This window comes from Oncorhynchus keta, chromosome 32 (genome assembly GCF_023373465.1).
Source record: "Oncorhynchus keta strain PuntledgeMale-10-30-2019 chromosome 32, Oket_V2, whole genome shotgun sequence".
Lineage (NCBI taxonomy): Eukaryota > Metazoa > Chordata > Actinopteri > Salmoniformes > Salmonidae > Oncorhynchus > Oncorhynchus keta.
The window spans coordinates 10,228,351-10,241,343 of NC_068452.1; the positions used below are offsets into that span (position 1 = coordinate 10,228,351).

A 12,993-nucleotide genomic window follows, 5' to 3' on the forward strand; every position below is an offset into this window, starting at 1 on the left:
TGGGATGGGCTACAGGACAATAGGCAAGAAGCTTGGTGAGAAGGCAACAACTGTTGACGCAATTATTAGAAAATGGAAGAAGTTCAAGAGGATGGTCAATCACCCTCGGTCTGGGGCTCCATGCAAGATCTCACCTCGTAGGGCATCAATGATCATGAGGGAGGTGAGGGATCAGTCCAGAACTACACGGCAGGATCTGGTCAATGACCTGAAGAGAGCTGGGACCACAGTCTCAAAGAAAACCATTAGTAACACACTACGCCGTCATGGATTAAAATCCTGCAGCGCACGCAAGGTCCCCCTGCTCAAGCCAGCGCATGTCCAGGCCCATCTGAAGTTTGCCAATGACCATCTGGATGATCCAGAGGAGGAATGGGAGAAGGTCATGTGGTCTGATGAGACAAAAATAGAGCTTTTTGGTCTAAACTCCGCTCGCTGTGTTTGGAGGAAGAAGAAGGATGAGTGAAACCCCAAGAACACCATCCCAACCGTGAAGCATGGAGGTGGAAACATCATTCTTTGGGGATGCTTTTCTGCAAAGGGGACAGGACGACTGCACTGTATTGAGGAGAGGATGGATGGGGCCATGTATCGCGAGATCTTGGCCAACAACCTCCTTCCCTCAGTAAGAGCATTGAAGATGGGTCGTGGCTTGGTCTTCCAGCATGACAACGATCTGAAACACACAGCCAGGGCAACTAAGGAGTAGCTCCGAAAGACTCATCTCAAGGTCCTGGAGTGGCCTAGCCATTCTCCAGACCTGAACCCAATAGAAAATCTTTGGAGGGAGCTGAAAGTCCGTATTGCCAAGCGACAGCCCCGAAACCTGAAGGATCTGAAGAAGGTCTGTATGGAGTAGTGGGCCAAAATCCCTGCTGCAGTGTGCGCAAACCTGGTCAAGAACTATAGAAAACGTATGATCTCTATAATTGCAAACAGGTTTCTGTACCAAATATTAAGTTCTGCTTTTCTGATGTATCGAATACTTATGTCATGCAATAAAATGAAAATGTATTATTTAAAAATCATACAATGTGATTTTCTGAATTTTTGTTTTAGATTCTGTCTCTCACAGTTGAAGTGTACCTATGATAAAATTACAGACCTCTACATGCTTTGTAAGTGGGAAAACCTGCAAAATCGGCAGTGTATCAAATACTTGTTCTCCCCACTGTAAATGGAACATGAATAATCAACCAATGTCTGCCTACAGATTTCGACCAAATTATGACCCATCTGAAAAGCTCATTTGATTTCATTTTTTTGTTGCTTTTAATAGTTTGGATGTCTTCTTCCGCTGGCTGTTTGATAAGAAATTCCTTGCTGACGCCACTGTCAGATTTGAGTAAGTATTTCTATTTTCATAAAAGAGGAATGTAATTAAGATCCGTTGCTGTTAGAGCTTGTATTTGCCTGGTATTATGGGGAAAATAAATAGTACGTCCTGATTCTGTACTTTCAACACAATTGTTAATTACCTGGTACATTTAATGTACATAACAGCATTTCTCTCAATGAAACCAAAGCATAATTACTGTGTGATTTGTCAGGCCGTTACCCGTAAATACCTGTGAAAAGTAATTACAGTACTATGGTAAATGCTGTCTAATCACACTGGTGGTGCCTCCCCCTGTTTAAGGTGTGTCTTCCTCCCTGACAACGGAGCCTTCTTCGTCAACTATGTCATCGCCTCAGCGTTTATCGGTAACGCCATGGACCTGCTGCGGATTCCAGGCCTGCTCATGTATATGATCCGACTGTCCCTGGCCCGTTCCTCTGCAGAGAGGCGCAACGTAAAGAGGGTAAGAGTCATTAAGGAAAATATTGCCGCTGCTGTGCTCAAAATTCTATTTACTTTTCAATGCTGAATGTTTTCGTGTCTTCAGCATCAAGCATTTGAATTCCAGTTTGGAGCGGCCTACGCCTGGATGATGTCCGTCTTCACTGTAGTTATGACATACAGCATCACCTGTCCAATCATCGTCCCCTTTGGTGAGTCAGCCCACCTCTCCCTAGAGAGGAAAGGGGTAACAGGGTGAGAGATGGAGTATGGGAAGAGTGACTGGGGATAGAGAGGACTACTCTCCCCTCTCTAGGGTCACCTACTGGCAGTGCTTTGTATGAGTCAGAATGAATCACCAATGAAATTAGGGTAACTAAACACTGCATTGCGCCAAGAACAGGCTTACCCACACCTGGTGTGTACATACAGTATTTATGTCACTACTGTGCATCTCTATGTTAAAGCACTGTATAGATAGATATATTGTATATTGTATATTTACTAAGAGATAAAGTGCAGAAAGTATTCATACCCCTTGACTTATTCCACATTTTGTTGTTACAGCCTGAATTCAAAATGGTTTAAATTTCTCACCCATCTACACATAGACCATATCGACAAAGTGAAAACATGTTTTCGCAAATGTATGGAAAATTAAAAAGATGGGTGGGAATACTTTATTTGACCGAGTCCATACTTTTGTAGAAGCAACTTTGCCAGCAATTACAACTGTCAGTCTTCATTCTAAGAGCTTTCAACACCTGGATTGTGCAACATTTTCCCATTTTTATTATATTCAAAATTCTTCAAGCTCTGTCAAATTGGAAGTTGATCATTGCTAGACAACCGTTTTCAGGTCTTGCCATAGATTTTCAAGCATTCACACTGTAACTCAGCCACTCAGGAACATTCAGTGTCTTTTTGGTAAACAACTCCAGTGTAGATTTGGCCTTGGTGTTTTAGGTTATTGTCCTGCTAAAAGTTAATTAATCTCCTACTGTCTGGTGGAAAGCAGACTGGACCAGCTTTTCCCTCTTGGTTTTTGCCTGTGCTTAGCTCCATTCCATTTCTTGTTTATCCAGAAAAACTCCCCAGTCATTAATGATTACAAGCATACCCATAACATGATGCTGCCACCACTATGCTTGAAAATGTGGAGATTGGTACTCGGTAATGTGTTGTATTGGATTTGCCCCAAACATGGCACTTTGTATTCAGGACAAAAAGTGATTTTGGTTTGCAACATTTTTTGCAGTATTACTTTAGTATCTTGTTGAAAACAGGATCCATGTTTTGGAATATTTGCATTATGTACGGGCGTCCTTCTTTTCACTCTGTCAATTAGGTTAGTGTTGTTGAGTAACTGCACTGTTGATCCATCCGATCACAGCCATTGAACTCAGTAACTGTTTTAAAGTCACCGTTTGCATTATTGTGAAATCTCTGAGCGGTTTCCATCCTCTCCGGCAATTGAGTTTGTAAGGATACACCATCCAAAGTGTAGTTAATTTTCAAAGGTATATTCAAAGTCTGCTTTTTTGGGGGGGATTACCCAGCTACCAATAGGTGCCCTTCTTCTTTGTGAGGCATTGGAAAAACTTATGGGGTATTGTGTGTAGGCCAGTGACACAACATCTAAGTATTATAAATGTTATATTCTGTCTGTAACACAAACTGATGTGATCCCACTGTGAAAAGGCTCACAAGTATCATGGGTCTGAAGGTAACCAGATTTTTGGTATGACCAGTGACACAAAAATCTCAATTTAATCCATTTTATGTTCAGGCTGTAACACAGCAAAATGTGGAAAAAGTCAAGGGGTGTGAATAGTTTCTGAAGGCACTGTACTTGGAAAGACAGGCCAACACCAGGGAAGGTGGGAGTGTCCAAAGTGAAAATAATTGTATTTGTTAAATATAAGTTCATAGTGATACATAAGTAATATGTGTAGTAAAGATGGCATGAAATATGATGCATATTTCAAATACATTTTGACCCATTCCTATTTGTTTCATATATTCAAACATACAGTGTTTGACAATGTATTGTGTTGGTTTGGATGTGGAGGCCTTAAGTCTGCTTCTCCTCTGGTAAAATGCCTCCTCCTACTGTCTGCTTGGTAGTATTGAATAACTCCGCGTCAGGTCATGAGTTGGCAGAGGAGCAACAGGAAGGGAGAGGTTGCTAGAATAGTGCCAGCAAGGCACCCATTCACATTTCCTGTTCCGAAGATAACCATCTCACAGTGTTTCCCTTGCAAGGTCACTGCTACTTTATGAGAAATGTGGTGTTGTCTGATTTACTCCCAGAAGGTGACACAATACTACTGTTTCCACATATTGAATTTGGACCATAATTGTGCTGTATTACTCCTGCTTTGGCAGCATTTGATGTCCTCCAGGATGATCGTTTTTTTCTTTATATTGTATTTGACGCTCCCAGAATTCGACGTCTAATTTTGAAATCTGTTCACTCACAGTCGTCTATCTTGTATCATTGATCCATACCGAAGCCTAATATATTGGCATGTACACTGCTCAAAAAAATAAAGGGAACACTTAAAAAACACAATGCAACTCCAAGTCAATCACACTTCTGTGAAATCAAACTGTCCACTTAGGAAGCAACACTGATTGACAATAAATTGCACATGCTGTTGTGCAAATGGAATAGACAACAGGTGGAAATTATAGGCAATTAGCAAGACACCCCCAATAAAGGAGTGGTTCTGCAGGTGGTGACCACAGACCACTTCTCAGTTCCTATGCTTCCTGGCTGATGTTTTGGTCACTTTTTTGAATGCTGGCGGTGCTTTCACTCTAGTGGTAGCATGAGACGGAGTCTACAACCCACACAAGTGGCTCAGGTAGTGCAGCTCATCCAGGATGGGACATTAATGCGAGCTGTGGCAAGAAGGTTTGCTGTGTCTGTCAGCGTAGTGTCCAGAGCATGGATGCGCTACCAGGAGACAGACCAGTACATCAGGAGACGTGGAGGAGGAAGTAGCAGGGCAACAACCCAGCAGCAGGACCGCTACCTCCGCCTTTGTGCAAGGAGGAGCAGGAGGAGCACCAGAGCCCTGCAAAATGACCTCCAGCAGGCCACAAATGTGCATGTCTGCTCAAACGGTCAGAAACAGACTCCATGAGGGTGGTATGAGGGCCCGACTTCCACAGGTGGGGGTTGTGCTTACAGCCCAACACCGTGCAGGACTTTTGGCATTTGCCAGAGAACACCAAGATTGGCAAATTCGCCACTGGCGCCCTGTGCTCTTCACAGATGAAAGCAGGATGAAAGCACTCATAAATATGTTTACATATTCTGGCTGTTTTTCAACATTTAAATAGTTTTTACATACAGTACCAGTCAAATGTTTGGACACCTATTCATTGAAGGGTTTTTCTTTATTTGTACTACATTCTAGAATAATAGTGAAGACAAACTATGAAATAACACATGAAATCAAGTAGTAACCAAAAAAGTGTTAAACAAATCAAAATAGATTGTGGTATACAGAAGATAGCCCTATTTGGGAAAAGGCCAAGTCCATATTATGGCCAGAACAGCTCAAATAAGCAAAGAGGAAGACATTACTTTAAGAGATGAAGGTCAGTTAATCTGGAAAATTTCAAGAACTTTCAAAGTTTCTTCAAGTGCAGTCGCAAAACACATCAAGCACAATGATGAAACTGGCTCGCTTGAGGACCAGGTGGCTCTTCCACCAGGTGGCTGATGAGATATGTTGGAACAACTGCCATATTGTGTCTCCACCCCAAAACCCTTACTTGGAAGTGTACTTCACCAGACTGCCAAGAACCTTGCCCTCATCCAGGCCAAAGTGGCGAGACATGGTAGTGATGACACCATAGGCCTTGTTGATCTCTGCACCAGACAGGATGCTCTTGCCAGCATACTTGGGGTCCAACATGTACGCTGCGGTGTGCATGTGCTTCAGGCAGACGTCTTCACGCTTTTTGATGTATTTCAGAACTGCAGTTTCCTCTGCTTGGAGCAACAGTGAAGTGGGCAGGATGCAAGCAGTCTGAACATCAGACCGGATTGCATTGTCTCCCTCAATCCGTGCAATGCCTACTGCTATAGGTTTCAGGCTGCTTACCACTCTCTCCCAAAATGCATCATCCAGGAGGATCCTCTTGATGGGGCTGTCCATATCAGCAGACTGGCCATTTCTTGGAGAGACTTCTTCCCTTCCAGGAAACTGTCAAACATGATGACAACACCACCCCAACTGGTGGTGCTCTTATTCTTCTCACTTTACTTGGTGAGGTACATTGCTGCTATAGCTTGATGACCCTTCACAAACCTAACCATTTACTTGGGTCTCTTGTAGAGTATCCATTGTTTTCAGTGCCATGATGTCCTTGAGGAGAAGATTCAATGTATGAGCAGCACCGCCAATGGGTGTGATGTGAGGGTCATCAGTAGCCTTCATGTTCTCAGCATTGTCTGTCACCAGTGCAAATACCTTCTGTGGTCCAAGGTCATTGACTGCCTTCAGCTCATCTTTAATGGTGAACCGGTGTGTCTGTTGTCCCTTGTGTCTGTGCTCTTGTAGAATACTGGTTGAAGGTTGGAGATGATGTAGTTAATTATTCCTTGACCACAAACATTCAACCACCCATCAGAGATGATTGCAATAATGTCTGCTTTCTCTATGATTTGCTTGACCTTCCCTTGAACTCTGAACTCTGCATCCAGCAAATTAGTAGATAAAGCATATCTGGTTGGAGGGGTGTATGCTGGGCGAAGAACATTCAGTTGCATACTCAGCTTGAGCAAGACATTCATTAGCCTTTCTCTGACTACGTTCCTCTGAGTCAAAAGAAACTCCAGGACCATGAGCTGTTGCTGTCGATAAGGTGTCTGCTTCATCATTTTCACCTCAAATAGAAGTAGAGGGATTTTTGTCAGAGGTTGCTTGTTTTGAGCGCTGAGGGAACTTTATGCATTTGGCCAGATTTAGCATCTTTTTCTTTTCTTTTTTTCCACCTTTATTTAACCAGGTAGGCTAGTTGAGAACAAGTTCTCATTTACAACTGTGACCTGGCCAAGATAAAGCATAGCAGTGTGAACAGATAACAACACAGAGTTACACATGGAGTAAACAATAAACAAGTCAATAACACAGTAGAAGAAAAAAAAGAAAGATGGTCATGTGCAGGTAGAGATACTGGTGTGCAAAAGAGCAGAAAAGTAAAGAAATAAAAACAGTATGGGGATGAGGTAGGTGAATTGGGTGGACTATTTACCGATGGACTATGTACAGCTGCAGCGATCGGTTAGCTGCTCAGATAGTAGATGTTTAAAGTTGGTGAGGGAGATAAGTCTCCAACTTCAGTGATTTTTGCAATTTGTTCCAGTCACAGGCAGCAAATAACTGGAAGGAAAGGCGACCAAATTAGGTGTTGGCTTTAAGGATGATCAGCGAGATACAGAGCTAGCTAAAACAACAGGTAAGACAACAACAGCTAATCAGTTAACACAACAACAGCAGGTAAAATGGCGATGGCTAGGCAGAGAGGGTCGGATTAACTACACACAGAGCCTGAGTTCGCGGCTGTGGCCGACAGATAAAATAAATAAGTAACGTGATTAATGGACAGTCCAGTAGGTATCATCTATGTAGCCAAGTGATCATAGTGTCCAGGGGGCAGCAGTAGATGGAACAGGGAAGCCGCCACTACGCTAGCACGCGGGCGACACAGCGTTTAAAGTTAGTAGCCTGGGGCTAGTAGGAGCGTCTGCTCCAACGGAGGCCGGTTGAAGGCACAGAGGATGAAGTATTCGTCGGCAGGCCAGTCGTGGTGGTGCGGCGGGGCGTCGTGTCGACAGAGAATCCAAGCCAGATGGCGAAAGAGGAATTGTAGAATTTAGTTTGCTAGCCAGGAGATGCGCCTGGCTCATGGCTAACTGGTGCTAGCTTCGTGGCAGTGGTGTTAACCACTATAGCCAATCGGTAGCAGCGGTGATCCGGTGCCAAGGTCCAGAGTTTACAGCAAGGATCCGGTGGAGTATTGGGCTCTAGCCGTGTATGAGTGGGGTTTGGGTGAACAGCTGAGTAGGCCGGTAGGTGGCCCTCAGGGATAGCTTCGGTACTGGGTGCCACGGTGAGTGCAAGCTGTGAGCTAGCTAGCTGCAAGCTGTGAGCTAGCTAGCTGCAAGCTAGCAGTAATCTTTGTTGCATTCTTCACATATGACTTGGCACAGGATATGCAAATATAAGCAGCTTTTCCTTCTACATTAGCTGCAGTGAAATGTCTCCACACATCAGATAGTGCCTGTGGCATTTTCCTGTAAAGATTAGAAAAAAAGAGTTTTGAAAAATCAACAAATTCAATTTAATGTACAGATAAACAGTTAGATTAAACAACTCCTTTGTAAGATACATGTTTTAAAATTAAACATGTATGGAAACAGGTGAATTAACACTCCTCATTTAACAAGCTCAAGCAAGCCAAAACCCACCTGGTAGCAAAAACTAACTAGCAGAAATGGTTAACACTTTAGAAATGATTTAAACACACTGTGCTGTAGGCTACTATTTACTAGTTAACAAAAAAATAATATATGTCGTAAAATATATTCCCCCCCACCCAGTATTGTAATCAAAACGTACCAGAAAGCATGTGGTCCTTGGCTCAGACAGTATAGTAGTGTGGGCTCAATAGCATCTCATTGGTGTGCAAGATTTTAAGAATCAGCTGTACACGTGATGGAAGAGTGCACTGCACATGTGATGGAAGAATGCACTGTGCATGCAGAGGGTTGCAATTCCATTGAATTGGGGATAGTTTAACCAAAATATGCCACAAGTATGCCACCTAGAATTGCCTTAGGTGCATCCCATAAAATTCCGTTAAATTTCCTGGAAAGTTTCCGACCCTTTGCAGCCCTACATGTGGCACAAAAATATATTTCATTGACATATAGTTTAAAATATATTTACATACACTATATCTATTTAAGTATTTGGACACCACTTCAAATTAGTGGATTTGGCTATTTCAGCCACACCCGTTGCCGACAGGTGTATAAAATCGACCCTAACGCCATGCAATCTCCATAGACAAACATTGGCAGTAGAATGGCCTTACTGAAGAGCTTGGTGACTTTCAACATGGCACCGTCATGGGATGCCACCTTTCCAACAAGTCAGTTTGTCAAATTCCTGCCCTGCTAGAGCTGCCCTGGTCAACTGTAAATGCTGTTATTGTGAAATGGAAACGTCCAGGAGCAACAACGGCTCAGATGTGAAGTGGTAGGCCACACAAGCTCACAGAACGGGTCTGTTGAGTGCTGAAGAGTTTAGCGCGTAAAAATCGTTTGTCCTCGGTTGCAACACTTATTACCGAGTTCTAAACTGTCTCTGGAAGCAACGCCAGCACAATAACTGTTCGTCAGAAGCTTCATGAAATGGGTTTCCATGGCCATGCAGCCACACATGATCACCATGCGTAATGCCAAGCGTCAGCAGGAGTGGTGTACAGCTCGCCGCCATTGGACTCTGGAGCAGTGGAAACACTTTCTCTGGAGTGATGAATTACGCTTCAACATCTGGTAGTTCAACGGATGAATCTGGGTTAGGCAGGTGCCAGGAGAATGCTACCTGCCCCAATGAATAGTGCCAACTGTAAAGTTTAGTGGAGGAGGAATAATGGTCCGGGGCTGTTTTTCATGGTTCAAGCTAGGCCCGTCAATTCCAGTGAAGGGAAATTTTAACACTACAGCATACAATGACATTCTAGACGATTCTGTGCTTCCAACTTTGGCAACAGATTGGGGAAGGCCCTTTCCTGTTTCAGTGCCCTGTGCACAAAGCGAGGTCCATACAAAAAGGTTTTGTCGAGATTTGGTTTGGAAGAACTTGACTGGCCTGCACAGAACCCTGACCTCAATCCCATCGAACACCTTTGGGATGGATTGGAACGCTGACTGCGAGCCAGGTCTAATCGCCCAACATCAGTGCCCAACCTCACAAATGATCTTGTGGGTGAATGGAAGCAAGTCCCTACAGCAATGTTCCAACAACTAGTGGAAAGCCTTCCCAGAAGAGTGGAGGCTGCTTTGGTAGCAAAGCAGCCATATTAATGCCCGTGATTTCTGAATGAGATGTTCGAAGAGCAGCTCTCCACATACTCTTGGTGGCACAAAGAAATTTTGTAAAATATATTTACATACATATTCTATGATGTGTTATGTTTCAGAAATATTTTCTGGACATACAGTACAGAGTCAAAAGTTTGGGGACACCTACTCATTCAAGGGTGTTTCTTTTATTTTTATATTTTCTACATTGTAGAATAATAGTGGAGACTTCAAAAATATGAAATAGTTCATATTTTATATTTGAAATTCTTCAAAGTAGCCACCCTTTGTCTTGAAGACGCCTTTGCACACTCTTGGTATTCTTTCACCTGGAATGTTTTTCCAACAGTCTTGAAGGAGTTCCCACATATGCTGAGAACTTGTTGGCTGCTTTTTCTTCACTCTGTAATCAAACTTCATCCTAAACCATCTCAATTGGGTTGAGGTCGGGTGATTGTGGAGGCCAGGTCATATGATGCAGCACCCCATCACTCCCCTTCTTGGTCAAATAGCCCTTACACAGCCTGGAGGTGTGTTGGGTCATTGTCCTGTTGAAAAACAAATTATAATCCCACTAAGCACAAACCCAGATGGGATGTAACCAAAAATGTCACATTTGGACTCATCACACCAAAGGACAGATTTTTTTTGGTTACTACGTGATTCCATATGTGTTATTTCATAGTCTTCACTATGTAGAAAATGGTCAAATGTGCAATGTTGTACAATGTAAAAACATAGGAAAATAAAGAAAAACCCTGGAATGAGTAGGTTTGTCAAAACTTTTGCCTGGTACTGTGTGTATATAAATAATATATGAATTCCCCCACATATGTACGTACTGTATTTTATAATAAATGTGTTTTTGGTATGGGTAATATACACTTGTCTACTTTAGTAAGTATGGGAACATTTATCTTTTGGGCAGACGTGAGCACACATTTGTTAATTTAATAAATACTTGTAACCCCCCCAACTCAGGAATTTCAACTGTAGCAACCCAGGTGTAATCCCCCAAAGAGTAAGCATTTAGATTTAGATTTAGATTTAAAACTGGTGGGAGCAGGTCATGGGAGGTGTATGTTCAGTAGTTAAAAATCAGTTAAAACAACAGTTCTCAAACAAAACATGTTCTCCCTCTTTCCAGGTCTGATGTACATGCTGCTGAAGCACCTGGTGGATAGATACAACATGTATTACGCTTACCTTCCCTCGAAACTGGACAAGAAAATCCACTCCGGTGCTGTCAATCAGGTGGTGGCAGCTCCCATCCTCTGTCTCTTTTGGCTGCTATTCTTTTCCACCATGCGCACAGGTAAGGCACTGGGGGATCTTTTACTTCCCAGAAACAAAGTGGTCAATTGGATTGTTAAGATGTGTTCGTACCGAACACTCTCACCACCTTATTCGAAGGGTGAGCCCTGAAGTCAAACATTGTGACTTACTGTCTCTTTGCACTGTTGTAACCCAGGCTTTGTGACCCCCACGTCCATGTTCACTTTGGTGGTCCTAATCATCACCATTGTGGTATGCCTGTCGCACGTCTGCTTCGGCCACTTCAAGTACCTCAGCGCTCACAACTACAAGGTACGGGTCACTGTGCTCACCAACACGCCAAGTGTCCAGTCCTTAAATTCAGGTAGCAGACTTAGGCCAAGTAGTCCCATAGAGGATAATCTCTGACAGCTCTTTCCCCTTCTTTCCACCCTTTCTTCCCCCCTCTGGTCTCAAACAGATTGACACCAAGGAAACAGATGTTGACGTGGTTGAAAATGGCCGCCCACCACTCCGCACCTTCTCCGCTCCTTCTACTAAGTCTCAGGTAAGCAGAGAAGCCAATTCCTTCTGGTTTTGGAGTATTCCAAGCTGTTGAATTGTGGGGGACTAGAATGGAACTGTCCAGATTAAAAATATATATCTATTTAACCTTTATTTAACTAGGCAAGTCAGTTAAGAACTAGTTCTTATTTACATGGTTTTGATGCTCCCGAACACGGCCAATGTCAAGTGTTTTCGGATCATGTCATCGGAAGTAATTTTTCTTTTTGAGTACAAAACATAGAAACGCACCATTTTCATGTGGTTCTCTGTGGCTCAGTTGGTAAAGCATGGTGTTTGCAACGCCAGGACAATGGGTTTGTTTCCCAAGAGCACCCATACGTAAAATGTATGCACAAATGACTTAGTCGCTTTGGATAATAGCGTCTGCTAAATGGAATATATTTATATATTATATACTGTGTGGATCGAGCCCTGAATGCTGATTGGCTGACCGCCGTGGTGTATTAGACCGTATACCACAAAACATGCATGACAAAACATTTATCTTTACTGCTCTAATTACGTTGGTAACCAGTTAATAATAGCAGTAAAGCACCTCGGGGGTTTGTGATATATGGCCAATACACCACGGCTAAGGGCTGTGTCCAGGCACTCCGTGTTGTGTTGTACATAAGAATAGCCCTTATTGGCCATAAACCACTCCTTCTCAGGCCTTATTGCTTAATTATTATATATGCTGATGTTGGGGTGGTGCTCAAGATGATGAATATGAAATGTTCATTTAATTTTAAATGATATAAAATTGATACATTTAAGTTATATTTCCAGCTCTACCTCCAAGCGCTAAATTGCTAGTGTTATAGTGGAAATTCTGACGACTCGGGTTCTGATGCCCGACTTGGCTGTATATAAATGTTTGTCTCCCCGTCAATGCAACTATGTACCATCTCCCTGTCAACTTTTCACCAGCAGCATTCCACTGAAGCTAAGCAGGGTCGGCCCTGGTCAGTCCCTGGATGGGAGACCAGATGCTGCTGGAAGAGGTGTTGGAGGGCCAGTATGGGACACTCTTCACCTCTGGTCTTAAGATTGAATGTCAGTACCCCAGGGCAGTGAAGGGGACATTGCCCTGCTTAGGCTCACATATTCCAGATGTGACATTAAATGGGTGTCCTAAATCTGTGTTTAAAAATCCCATGGCACTTATCACAAGAGTAGGGGTGTCCATGGCTAAATTCCCAACATGGCCCTATTTCCATTATGGCCACCTAATCATCCCCAAATTGGCATATATCATTCCTCACCTCTCCACCATGCTATC

General features: G+C 43.1%; 1 protein-coding gene across 5 annotated transcripts in view; it reads left to right on the plus strand.

Annotated features, from left to right (window-relative positions):
- Positions 1–12,993, plus strand: part of LOC118365039 (CSC1-like protein 2) — a 76,671-nt gene that overhangs the window by 61,413 nt on the left and 2,265 nt on the right. For 3 of the 5 annotated variants that reach the window (XM_052490190.1, XM_052490192.1, XM_052490191.1), the window contains 7 exons: positions 1,280–1,345; positions 1,640–1,802; positions 1,887–1,992; positions 11,038–11,205; positions 11,362–11,477; positions 11,626–11,712; positions 12,642–12,767. In XM_052490190.1, coding sequence (XP_052346150.1) covers positions 1,280–1,345; positions 1,640–1,802; positions 1,887–1,992; positions 11,038–11,205; positions 11,362–11,477; positions 11,626–11,712; positions 12,642–12,767 — 832 coding nt within the window. The remainder of the gene's footprint in view (positions 1–1,279; positions 1,346–1,639; positions 1,803–1,886; positions 1,993–11,037; positions 11,206–11,361; positions 11,478–11,625; positions 11,713–12,641; positions 12,768–12,993) is intronic. The other 2 variants (XM_035746937.1, XM_052490193.1) reach the window with 2 other exon arrangements.